Source organism: Eurosta solidaginis, chromosome 2 (genome assembly GCF_040869045.1).
Source record: "Eurosta solidaginis isolate ZX-2024a chromosome 2, ASM4086904v1, whole genome shotgun sequence".
NCBI classification, from domain to species: Eukaryota; Metazoa; Arthropoda; class Insecta; order Diptera; family Tephritidae; genus Eurosta; species Eurosta solidaginis.
The window spans coordinates 265,071,382-265,085,621 of record NC_090320.1 but is presented as its reverse complement, the minus strand read 5'-3'; the positions used below and the strand labels follow the sequence as shown (position 1 = coordinate 265,085,621).

At 36.9% G+C, this 14,240-nt stretch overlaps 1 protein-coding gene across 4 annotated transcripts in view; it reads left to right on the top strand.

Moving 5' to 3' along the window:
- LOC137240890 (uncharacterized) overlaps positions 1-10,442 on the top strand; it is a 144,637-nt gene extending 134,195 nt beyond the window's left edge. For all 4 annotated transcript variants that reach the window (XM_067767825.1, XM_067767824.1, XM_067767823.1 and 1 more), the window contains exon 3: positions 10,388-10,442. In XM_067767825.1, the coding sequence (XP_067623926.1) occupies positions 10,388-10,419 (32 nt within the window). In that variant the 3' untranslated portion in view covers positions 10,420-10,442. The remainder of the gene's footprint in view (positions 1-10,387) is intronic.
- Positions 10,443-14,240: the final 3,798 nt, after the last annotated feature.

Genomic DNA, 14,240 nt, shown 5'->3' with positions numbered 1-14,240 from the left:
GCACAAAACGTTTCATCGAACCTCGTACGCAATGCTACTACGGTTAATTCCGTGATAGCTGGTGCAGTTTGCAGGGTCCCTCCTACCTGAAAATAATTGAGATGGCTGCAAAGCTACAATGTGATTTGGATGAGATCTATAAGTGGCTGTGTTTGAACAAACTTAAACTTAATATAAGCAAAACAAAATTGATGGTCATATCGAGAAGAAATTTCGATGCAAATGACCTTAGTAACATAAATATAAACCATCAAACTATAGAAAGAGTATCAAGCATTTGAAAATTTCTAAAGAGGAAGTACAAAATAATGGTATACAGAGCAATCATTGAATCTCTTTTAAAGTACTGTCCAATCATATTTTTTACAATGAATGATAGCCAAATTTATAAATTTCAAAAGCAACAAAATCGAACAATGAGATTTATTCTTTGTAAGCGCTATGACACGCCCATCAGAGGCATGTTGTCAGTTCTTAACTGGTTAAGTGTTAAACAACAACACTTTTATTACACAATGATATTTGTTAAAACATTGCAGATGGTATTATATTATATTCCTAGGTAGAATTGAACATCTAGTTGACAATCGCAAAAGTTAAAACTAATACCATAGCCATCAAGAAGCACAACTTATCGCTCCTAGTTATTAAAATTTCCATCGTATTGCTTCTATCAAAAGTCTTCGCATATTGTTCAACCCCCAAAGAACCAAAACATAACCATTAAGTTAACTTTCTTCTTTGGCAGCCAATTAGTAATAAAATCGCAAACTCTGCCAAAACCCAACTTATGGGAATGAATGTGAGCAACTTTTAACTGCGTTATAGCACTCTAGAAATATCTCTTATCTTGGTTTGTGGTCATTAACGAATCATGGATAAGCTAAAGTTTGAATTTAGTTGCTTTCTTAAAGTTAGTGCAAAACTTTCTTAAGTATTTCTATTAAACGCTATAGATATTTGCTTAAAAAATATGAGTAGTGCTTCTTAGTCCCTACATAAGTACACTTTAAACTTTAATTCATCTGTGATCGCAAGAATCTGTAATTACAACTATACCACTTAAATGCAAAGAGTACAATGTAAACGTTATCTATATATTTGTTTGTTTCAATGACTTTCAGCCAACTTTTCTGTTTAAAAGTTTCATATCTGGCATTTGTTATAAATGATGCTACGAAACACACTCTAGAATCACTTTTACTTGCCTTTGGAGAAAACTCTCACTCACTTATTAACTTCTTCGTTTAGTAAGGCGCATTCAACAGACAAATAAATAACCTTGAAGCTATAGACACTTTAAAAACAGTTGAGACATCCACAAATACACTTACTTATTTGCCCACGTTTTGCATAAATTTTCATAAGAACAAATACAACAACAAAAGTTTTCCAAGCACAGGTAATGACCTTAGAAAATAAATTTTACTTTCAATGTGCGTAAGCTTTTGTTTTTATTCACAAAATGTATTTAAATTTGCATTTTTTTGAGGCTTTGTTTTTTGCCTGACTCGCTGTCGAAAATATTCCCTTTGTTTATGTATTTGTTGCGACAACACAAAGATACTTTGCTAAATACCTGAAACTAATTTAAAGAGAACAACCGAATGTTGCTTTAAAAAGTTTTGCGGATAGCAGCGTAATTTTATACTGCTATTAATGTTTATTTATGTGTACAATGTTACATTAGGGAAGGCCAATTTTTATACTCAGCTGAGCAGAGCTCACAAAGTATATTAATTTTATTCGCATAACGGTACCCCGTAACGGCATAAACTAATCGAGATACATATAGACTTCCATATATCAAAATGATCTGCTCGAAAAAAGAAATTAATTCAGCCATGTCCGTCCGTCTGTCCGTCAACACGATAACTTCAGCAAATTTTGAGGGGTCTTAATGAACTTTGGTATGTGAGTTCCTGGGCACTCATCTCATCGCTGTTTAAAATGAACGAAATCGGACTATAACTACGCCCCTTTTTCAATATCGAAAATTTCCAAAAACCGAAAATTGCGATAATCATTACCAAAGCCGGTTAAAACGATGAAACTTGGTAGGTGGGTTGACCTTATGACGCAGTATAGAAACTTAGTAAAAGTTTAGACAATGGACGTGGTACCGCCCACGTTTGAAAGATGGTAATTTAAAAGTTTTCCAAGGCTTAATTTGGCTGTTGAAGATTGTTACGAAGCTTTTCCGTAGCCCCGTTGCTTCTTTAATAGTTGCTAGGGTTTACTCGTCATGTTCGGGGTTCGTTTACAATAAGTTTTTATTTAAGGGCACCTTGCAAATCGTTTTAATGTAATACTTCACTTTATTGATTGATTGCTTAAATACTATAATATAAAAGAAACGTATTTTTGTTCTTCATTTGCAAATTCACTTAGACAATCTTGCGGTATCGTCGACTGTGGTGGCGGGCCTTAACGGTCCAACCGTATTCCGTTAGACGGATCCCTTTAATATGTGGCGTCTGTGCCCTGTCGCGCCTTATGGTGGCGTCTCTCTCTGCTGCGGTGCTCTGTCGCGCCTTACGTCGGCGTCTGCTTGTATTGCGTTACGATTCTCTGCCACGCCTTATGCCGGCGTCTACCTATGTCGCTGAGGCGATGCTCTGTCGCAACTTCCGTAGACGCCTTGCTCTACTGCGGTGCTCTGTCGTGCCTTACGTCGGCGCCTCTTTCTGCTGCTACCTTCCGTCGCGCCTTGCGTCGGCGTCTTGCTGGCGTTAGGGCGGTCGTGTCGCTGCGGTTTATTACTGTCGCAGGGCGGTACGCGTCGACGCAGGCAAGCGGACGTCACCTGTTCACGGGTGTGAAAGAAGTCTCAAAAGGTGTTTGGTGGTATAACCGCCACATTCACAACTTGAAGCCACGACTCACTCCTATGAAACGATCTCTCTTGGTAGTAGAACCGACACATTCGAGGTGCGTTTCACTGGTAGCTCCGGTCACAACCACAGCTCCGTGCTGACTGACTGCTGTGCTGCTGTGTCGCTCCTTTTATGGCTGTTGTGTTTGGTGTTGCTATCTCAGATGGTTGCGTGCCATGGTCACCGTGTTGCTGTTAAATGTTGCCACCAGTGCACGGACTTTACCACTTTATTGGTGGATTTACCAACTTTTTAACCCATTTTCATTTTCTATACATTTCAATATGTTCGCATTGAAACCAAGTACTGCGATCATTTAGGTAAACGTATTTAATTGCCTAGCACACCCAAATAACATTAAGAGTTGACACTAACCAAACTAACCAATTTTGTAAAATTTGTGCACAAATCCAGACAAGAAATAAATTTGCTTATGAAATAAATGTAGTAAGTGTGCACGCAAATATTTTCCTGCGCTATTTTCATCAGTTTCTTGTGAACGAAAATAAAAAAATTTTTAAGTAAACGATAATAAACCTAAGTCGGTTATTTTGTGGCAGTATTTTTGGTACATTGCAAAAATTATGTGGTAATTAGGCGTATATTTTCGTCGGTATTTCACGCTCAAGATACAGGAAAAAAGCAAGTATCATATAGGCATAAGCTATGTATATATAAATTTACATGTATTTTTTTGTTTTGTTTAAATGTTTTTTTAAGTGTCATTTCCGTGAATTGTGCTTTATTTGTTTTACAATAAATTATGAATTGTGTTGTACAAACATAAATTGTAGCTATTGTTTTCTTGGAAAAAAAATCTACCAACTTCTACCACTATTTTCATTTTTCGTCTACCAACATTCTCTTTTTAAAAGTCCGCGCACTGGTTGCGACTGCTCGTTGTGTTGCTGAGACTTGTCGGTTGGTCGTGTTGCTAGGGCCTTTTGTGACCGCTTGTTGTGTTAATGTTGTGTTAATGGTTGTGATCCATATAATGTGGGGTCGTTTTCTGTGGGCCAAATTAATGAGGTTTTATTTGGTCCTCACAAGATATCATGATGAAATTTGGCAGGAACGTTACTCCTATTACTATATGTGTTCTAAATGAAAATTAGCAAAATCGGATAACGATCACGCCCACTTAAAAAAAAATTGTTTAAGTAAAATTTTAATAAAAAGTTGGATATCTTTACAGTATATAAGTAAACTATATCAACTCCAACATTTGTCTCCAAAGCTCTCAGCTGAGTATGTAATGTTCGCTTACACCCGAAATTAGCCTTCCTTACTTCTTATCGTTCGATTTTTTTTCCGATATCATGTCTTGATTACTACAATTATACGAAAAAAGTTGAATAGAGCATAACTCCTAGTTTATTTCAAGAGTCAAAATTTAATTTTCACTCAACGATAAAAAAGTGACTGTGAAGCTAATTTTAAAATAATATCAAATTATGTATCTACTCATTGCGTTTTCTATTCTGGAAGATATTGAACGTTAATGTTTCATTCATAGACGCCAGCTTTCGACTTAAATAACCTCGCGGACTGCAAAAAAGCTAAATTAGTTGGTAATGGTACCCTTTATGTTATTCAGTGGAAAATATTTTGTAAAAGGAACACATTATTTTACGGTGATGCTGAGAACAACGAAAATAATTTTCTGAACGGAATAAACTGTCTATAGTTCAAGTATATCATTACTTGGGCTCACCATATCGGAGTAATTGTAACTTATTTTTTTTTTTTTTTTGATGTTCAAAATTCTTAGCTCGGTATGAGGGAGTCCAGAATGTTATCGTAAGCGCTGTCGTTGTAAGTGGTATGCTACATGTGGCGATATATATAATCTAATCGCCAAACACTAGCACAATGTGGGAATAATGTACGTTGTGGAGTTGATATGAGCGAAATCAGACAACAAATCGGTAGGCAAGCAAAGCAAATTGAAGGTAAAAGGAGGTAAAAAAGCAAAGTTCATCGATGGTTTGTCCACAATTAAATGGTTTGGTACCGAAAATTTGTTGATTATTTATCAAACATATCATCAATATGTTATTAAAAATGTATCAATTTTTTATCGGAGTATTACTGATTTGATATCAGGGTGTAATCGATTTGTTATCGGAAAATTTTCGTATTGGTTTTCTATCGAAAACATCCTTTTTATGGGCGTGTTATCGAAAATGAATCGGTTAGTAATCGAAAATTATCGATATGTTTTAGAAAGTTATTGGCTGTTGAAATGTTAGTCAGGTTTTATCCAACAGTCTTCGATTTGCTATGTGCATGTTTTCGACTGGCTATTGAAAAGTAGTTCACTTTTTTTCAAAAAGTTATCGGTTTGTTAACGGAGTGTTACCAATTTTAGCTCGGAACATTATTGAGTTATTATCAATGACTTATGGGTTTACTATGAAACAGATAGCGATAAAACTTCATTATAAAATCTCTGACACATCTGTAATCTGTCGATTATAAGCCGAGAAGAAATCAAAAGGATGCCGAAAGCTCCGAATTAACAGCCAATAACTCAATGACAGTTTTTTTTTCGGCAAACATCGATAGTAAAATACTAACTTGTTTCTGGTATTGATTGTTGCTGAAAGGAAACCGACAAAACTCTTCTGACATAGCTCGATATTATTTTTTTAATTTAAAAAACTTAGTTTTCTGGTCTCGTGTTTGCATATAGCACTCCATCAGTATTTGGTACTAACGAAGTCTTTTCATCTACAAATTAATTGAACTTTTTAAGTGATATTCAGTAACAGATTATTATATATGAAAACAGAAACAAGCTTACATAGCTAGTAGGTTAAGTTTTAAGATACTTTGTACGTAGTGCAAATGAATTCAAAATTTCATTCTTGATAATGTCGAGATGGACGAGATTCCAAACACCTTAGAAGGTTCATTGGATTGAAATTATTAAGTTTCAGTATATAATTCCTTTCTCGCATGAATATGTCGGCACAAACGGGATTCCATGTACCATAGTAGACGTTTGTTGACAGGTTCAAAATTAATAATTTTCCAACTATCTTCCTTTTTTATAGTTGGAAACTACAACATGCAGGAAAAAACATAAGTAATAATTATAATTTCAATTATATAATCCTAAGTATATCAGAATATGTTGTCGGGATAGACGTGCTTCCGAGTAACACTGAATACGATTTGATCGACTAATAATTATGTCGGAATGGACGCTATTTCCATCAGCATATGTAAAAGGAATTCTACGACGTATTTTCCAGCCATACGCTCGAATTATGGTATTTGAAATAAAATGCGAGATTGGGAAGAGCAAGTCAAAGGTATCAAAATTAGTGATATGTTTGTTGGAATCTTAACAGAAACAGCGCAAAGGTTCATTCAATTCAAAGTTTAACTCTCACATAAGAAAAGTGATTAAAAAAGTCCAGACAGCCAGAATTGGCAAGTTGAACATAATCACACTGGGCACCATGTCTCTGGTTAATTAAGGAAGCTCTTAGTAATACGCCAGCCATTTCAGATTCCATCCTAGGTCACATTACAAACCCCTAAATGCATAGACCAGGAACCGTTATTAAACAAACTCTTATTTATCACAATTAGGTTTTTCTAATTAAGTGAAGAGGATTATGGTAAATATAAAAAGAACCGGCCGTCGATCAACAATAAAGCCCCTATATTCTTTTCAAACGTCATGGCGACTTGTAGGCGAAACTTTAGTATTAACACTATACAAAATAGTTTTATGGATTGTCTTGTCAAGACTGGATTCATGTATCCAAAATAACTTAACGTACTGAAGAAACAAATAAGCGACGCACACGCCTTAAATAATGGCTGTGGTATATCAGAGGGATTTAAGAATTTTAAGCCAGGTGCTGGGATATTGTCAAACCGAGTGGCTTTTTCTGAAATACATACAAATTTTGAATCTTTTGGAAAAGGGTTGGGCAACAAAAATCATTGTGAGCTTTGGTTTAGAGGCATTCTTCCTCTGGTATGTACTAAACTAAAAGCAACGTTCATCGAATAAGCGAATCAATGCCTTAAACATAAATTATATTGATATAACACTAGAGTTTTCTTTCCATAAAAATTTGTTAATCATGATCCAATCGATGGTGCCAAAACCCGGCTCGCTCTATACGATTGGTCTTAAAGAGTATGCAAATTTCTCATTCCTACTGAATCCATTAATTTAAAATTAGAAATATATTTAACAACCCTGACTTACATTTACATAACTATTAGGGTTGCCAAATTTTTATTTCGTATTCCCGGGACAAACCTCAAATTTGAGCCATTAATCCTGGGCTTTTTAAAAATTTGCCGCGACATTTAAAAATAAGAAACACCTATATATTTGTATGGGTTGCTCATTCGGCGAAATAATTTTTAGATAGAATTAAACTTTTTAAACTCATTTATTTATAACAAATATTTTTATGAAACAGGCTAACAATTAATATGTTTAATGTGTTTAATGCGAATTCAATATTCTGTGGATTCATTTTCCAAATGTTATTTTAAAACACAACACTTGCCTTGCAAAATATATATTTAGTTGTGCGAAATCTCAAACATTGACAATATTCGGAACCACAATAGGGATGAATTTTTCATCTTTACAGAGTTGCGTGCAATATGCCAATGAACTGAATACAATCGAAGCCACAAATATGGCCATGTTTCGTAGCAGATTATAATTTATTAATTTTAATATTGTTGACATAGCATTTCCTGGTGGGACACTTTAAAATTTGTAAAAAATGGGGGAAAAAGCTTTAGGTGCACATCCAGTTTCTTAATCTATGGGTCATACTGAGTAATATTGTCCATGGGACCATACGTCAGAAATGAATTTCGAGCATCCCTAATTTTGTTACAAAATTTTATATCCCAATCCGAATAACGGCTCTCACAAATAAAATACATGAAAATAAATGTCAAAGTCGGATAAGAAAGAAAGAAAGTGAGACATTGACTTTTTTTATTTCAAATATTTATGTTGTAAATTTTAAATTGGATTATGGTACTCGCGTGTATGCTCGTAAAGTTTTGTTTGTGCCATTTCCTGGACTATGTAGTGTTAGTATTACAAATGATATCGAGCAGTAGCTTAAAGTGAAATTAGGCCAATCAGAGCGTGCGCACGAAAATTTTAAATAAATTTTTAAGAAAATATTACAGAAAATACAAAAACCTACCGGAACAGAGTACAGAATTAACGAAAAGTAAGAGAGGACTTCGAAATTTGGCAACATATGGTACATTCAGCTAGATAAATATGAAGTAGTTCATATCGAAATTCCTTGCCGTGGAGGGGCGTAAGAGTGTACTTGTTGTTTAGTGGAGTTACTGAATTCTTAACACTTCAGTAAAATTAGTACTTTACACAATTTCTCGTGCAGATATTTGCACATTTGAGTATTTTTGTATTTAGCAGTAACAATTGTATACCTTCTACGCTCTTCATCTTAAAAACTCTTCCAAAAATCTGTCATATTTCCAGGGTTTGTTGCTTCCATATCTGAAGTAGGGACTGAACCTTAGTTAAATTGGTTGTTTCAGAAGTGCTTCCTGATTTTGAAGCTTCTCTATTTAGTAAGTTTATAAAAAAACATTCTTAACTGCCTTAGACTCAAAAGAGATCAGCAAGCTCAGTGTCCACAACATTGTTGTTGGAATTGATGTGGCTGGCTTAGAAACTACCCCCGGACAGGATAATGGAGTTTAACATATTTTCCGATCACTATTTGTTCGACTGGAATTTTTTTTCTCTATAAGCTAACAGTAGTTGTAGTTTTTGTAGCGCCACTTTTGGCTAGTGTTGTCGATGTTGATGGTCCTTTGCAGCATATAGATTCGGTAGGTTCTGCTAACAGGCACAAGTAAAAGCCCGACTATCTCGAAAATAATATAATATGACCACATTCAACCTTTTTGGTTATCCAGCCTCCACGTATCAGTTTCATGAAAAACTTCGGAACACCAGAACCTTGGCTGCTTCGGAAATAAGATTTTCCACGCCTTCATTCATTTCAGTATTTTAGACAGTTGTGTTCTAAGCCCTTTAAAACGCTGGGTGATAACAGTAACAATCAACTCAGTCAACATTTCTGAAAACATACAAACCTTGTAATACAAGTAAACTTCTTGTGCACAGAAAATTTTGTCAAAGCAAATTAGCTTGTCTCTAAAAAAGGAAATAAATAAATAAAATGCGCTATATATATACGAAGAGCGTTTCTCATCCAATTTACGTCGAATCCATTTTTCCATTTTCCTACAAAAAGATATAGAGAAATTAGAAGAGACGGAAGGAGGAAATGGAAGGAAAGAAGTTGTGTAAATAACATAAAGCCTTAAAGGAGCAGAGGAGGTAGGAAGAAAAATATATGAAAAAACAAGATTTAGAGTTAAAGTGTTATTAAATTATATGGAAAAGGAAGAGGCAGAAGGAACGAAATCGGGAACAAAATTCTTGATTATACTGCTTTGGCAGTAGTAATTTACAATTAGATTACTCGTGTGCTTCACTTACGGCGAGTTAAAATGAAACTGATTGACCTTCGCTAGCGCTTGGACTTCGCTGCCTTTATACTCTCAGTTCACCCCGTTCACCTATTTATCCCAGCGCCTAGATTTTTCGCGAACAGCCGCCTCGATTACTTGCTTATTTATTTCACATTTATGTAGCTCTTATTGGCTTTGGCTACCTACATGTATATCAGTAGTTAACATGTATGTGAAATATTCTCTTCGCTGTCAGCTGCTGTTGCTGTGTGTGTGAAATATTCTCTTCGCTCTTAGCTGATGGTTATGTAGGTAAACTGATCTTCGTTGCCTTCTATGTATGTGTGTGTATATGGCTTGTTGTTATTGTGTAGCATTTATTTACTAGCGTGATAGTGATGTATCGAAATTGCTTATTCCCGCCACAATAGAAAACTATCAAAAAACAGTGGGGTTACTGCCAGGAATTGCCCGGTGAACCCAGTACTCAAAGAACGGTACCCAAAACTTGCGGAAAAGGAACGCATACTCCCCAGGGAAACGCGAGTTACTCTAGCTCAACTTCATTTTGGATACTGTAACAGGTTAAACTCTTATCTATCCAGAATCAACCCCGACGTACAAAATGTATGCCCCGCTTGCAATGTGTCCCCACATGACACCAACCATCTCTTTAATTGTAATGTGGAACCAACGCCTCTAACACTCCTCTCATTATGGTCCACCCCTGTAGAAACAGCAAATTTCCTTGGACTCCCTTTAGAGGATATTGATGACAATTAGTGATCGGTCGCACCTATTGGATGGGGCGATGCACTGCTATAACAACAACCACAACAACATCAAAGAACAGTTGTAAGCATTATATTTTGCAAAAAAAAAAAAAAAACACACCACCTTGAAGTTGAAAAATTCCGTCACTAATATATTAAAAATAAATATTACATTATAATTCCCGACCTAATCAAAATTTAAATTTTACTTTATCTTTTCAGGTAACCCAAATGCAAATCAAGCACTTTATTGAAATATTTTGGTAGGTAGTATATATTAGTGGGTAATCGTTGGCTACAAACATAGTTAGATCGATAATAAACAAATTATGCGGTAGTGAGATATGCTCTCTTATAATGCAACTCAACAATTCCAGACTACAGATGAAACTTTACTTTAAAAAATGTATGTCATTCCTATACAGATTTATTAAAAAAAGGAATATTCAATCGATTCTGTTGCTTCTAACATTTATTATCGCTGCTACTATGTTATACTGTTATACTGATTAAAATTGGGATACAATATTTTAGACCATTCAACCGCCCCTACTGCACCGTAGTACAGAAAAAATATGTATATATAATCACAAACATACGAAATTTTATTATTTTTGTTTATTTGGAAAGGTGCATCCCGCTTTAATCGGTTTGGTTGCATTCACCTGTGAGCATGAATCAACATATGTATATGTGAAGACGAAATCAAAACAAAATGAAAGGCAAATGCATACATACTTACAAACATGGATAGATATGCTTCTCGAATATATGGTCTAATTGAACAATGTGATATGATGAAATAACAACAACAATGTGATATCGTTGAAAGCGTGTGCTATTGTTTGGCTTACAGCGTACAAACGCACATTTGTTTTTTTTTTTTTGCATGTTATGTTTGTCTTTAAGGCTTACGAGCCCATATTATAAAAAATTATACTAGTTTCCGACGTAATTTCAACTTTGATGCCAAGGAAAAGCTCCTGTTTAGATTATGATTAACTTTATGCAAAGTTTATCAGTCAGGCGTGCAACTTTTTTTATTCGATGTATATTGGAACAATTTCGCGTCATCCCTTGTCAAATTTGTTTTCGAGACAAACCGGTTTCGTCGTTGGGTCATCATCAGTGTCGTTTTCTTATTCCTTCTTAAGACGATTGACTTTTCTGGGCTTATTGTAAAACTCACTTCCTTAGGCATATATATATGTCCAAATAAATTTATGCACTAAGAATCAAACATAAAATCGTATAAGATATTATCAATGCCAAGCCACTTCATTCAATCACTAACAACATCTGGAATTCAAGCACTCATGCATTTTAAATTAAGCTGCACATGTGCATACAAATATTAAAAAAATTCATACACTTATTCGTATAGAGAATGGCCCGCGGCTAGTCCCTTTTGAGATTGTTGGGATTTTTGAGTTTTAAATTATGTAGGCGGTCTAAGGGAAAAATAAAAAAAAAAAAGCAATTAAATGGGGGAAGTATATGCGTGGCCCTTTTAATGGCTTCTTTAATCTGCAGAAGAAACGGTGAGGTGGTATGTGCCTAGCCTTGTTAACTGAAGTATGTATTGCTAACTGTCTGCAGAAAGCGTTAGCGATTTCATCGAATTCGGCAGAGAAAATACAAATGAAATACTAACTAGTATGAATTACGCCACACAATTTTAGTCAAAAAACTATTCAAAACCTGACTTATATGAATAACCTAGACAACTTCCAGTCAATAAACTATTCAAACAGCAACTAGTATGAATAGCCCAGCAAAATTATAGCCAATGAACTAGCATGTTTGCTGACTACTTTGAGTTTTGTCTGCTGGGTAACATTGGCAATCGATAACTGCGCAAATTTTATTGCTACCACTGTAACACTATCAAATATTATTATTGGTTCTATAGAGTGTTCTTCTACTTTAACGATTGTGAATATTGTATAACTTGCATGCATTGATTTCTTGATATGCTTCGAGAACAAGACTGCAATTTTTAACTCTTTTCTTCACATCGTTTTTCAATTTGAATTTATTACTGTCAATTTCTTATGCCAATGGTTCAATGCATTTTATTGGCGCAGTTCAATTTATAAGCGAGAATAAGCGCACTGGCAAAAACTGCTGAATTTTTTCTTGAATTTATGTTTTAAGTTTGATATAAGATTACTAAGTCTACGGCCATTGAAGCAGATTATGAAGTTGACTGACTTTTAACTCAATATATGGAGTGGAAAATCGATAACAATAAGGCATAAGCAGAAGATTCGTGGGGAAAAAAAATCGCTCTCTCGGTAGCTTATCTTCTGTAGGAAAGTGGTGTAACGTAGCGTTACAATAGTATGACCCCCACTGTAACCCTTTCCCTCCTACGCCTGAGACCCCTCTCTAACCCTTTTTCACCTACGCCTGAGAGTATATATACATAGTACATTAACAGGTAGCCAACAGCAGCAGCTACATACCAATGCATGCGAATAGCATTTGGCGATAACAATAATATGCACACAGTACGCCAACTCACTGTAAATGGCGCCCGAGCAGGAACCCTCCTCCGCAAACGAACGTGGAAAACCAAATACAACAACCACCAACACTGCCGGGGCGGGTTCGACGAACACACCATCAGAAACAAAAAACACACCGGCCCCCGAAGGTACAACGCTGACCACCGACTCGCTCAATTGGATCTACTTGCTGAAAATGGAGAGACTGATAGAGGAGTGTAAGGAACACCGAGTCCCCGTCGAAGGCCAAACCGTAGCCGAGCTGCGCCGCGCACTGAGCATTTACGTACGAGCGAAACGCGCGAGAAAATCAAGTGAAGACCTGCTAAAGGAGCTGGAAAGGGAAGTGAATGAAGAAGAGGGGAAATCCGTTATGCTACCCCAGCGAACAACAAAGCCGAGCCCTTCGATCCAGATTCATAGTCTCCAACCGCATGCGCATGAGAGAGAACGCGCACCACCGAAGCGAGACGAAATGAGCGACGGTGAGCTGATGAACACCGTTCGCCGCTGGGATTTGCATTTTTCGGGTGAAGAGTCGCTGCACGAATTTCTGGAGAGGATAGAGGAGCTTACTAAATGTTACCTCATCCCCGTCGACCGGCTCCTCCCAACGTTGCCGGAACTTCTACGTGGCAAAGCACTCCAATGGTACCGCATCCGTAAACAAAAAGTCAACCAATGGAGCGATTTTCGAACGGAGGTGCAAAATTTTTTCCTGCCCAAGCGTCATCTTCGACATTTGGAAGAGGCCATCCGACAACGAAAGCAACACGGCCGTGAAAAGCCAAAGACTACATCCTCGCATTAGAAACACTGATCCGCCAGCACCCGACAATGTGTAAGGAAAACCACATCGAACGAATATACGATGGCCTACGCGTTGAATACCGCCTCTTCGTCAAGCGCAGCGAGTTTAAGACGATCGATGAGCTCCTGGAAATAACGGAGGAATATGAGCTGCTAAAAAGCGAGGAAGCGAAACAGGCCAAAGTGGCAATCCATAGCCTGTATCATCTTTAAACGGAGTACGATAGTAAGGAGTGCTGCTGGCGCTGCAAGGAATGCGGACACCGCCGCTTCCAATGCAGGGGCCGCTGGAGAATATTCTGCTCCAGGTGTGGACAAGACAACATCCTCTCCAGGGACTGCCTATGCCCTTCAACAGCACATCCAGGATGCCGTCAAGTTATGTGATAGGAAGCCGACAAGCATTATTTGTGCGGCCACAGAAGTTTATGGAAACACCAGCCTGCGCTCCCGCTGCCGAAATGCAAGTAGATGACCGTCTCTACATACCGATAACCATCGAGGGCATGAGCGTGCGCGCGCTAGGCGCCACCCTATTATACGTCGATGAGTCAATACGTAATCACCTGGAGAGTAACAACATACAACCACGTCTTAACAGGCGAAGCGTCCAAATGGCAGACCAGTCGTGTGTCAACAGTTCGAATTCCTACCCAGCAAGGACCACGTACCAAGGACGAACGACTAACACAATGATTTCCGTCATCCCGAACTTGGCAGAACGGATGATCTTAGGAATGGACTTTTTACGGGAA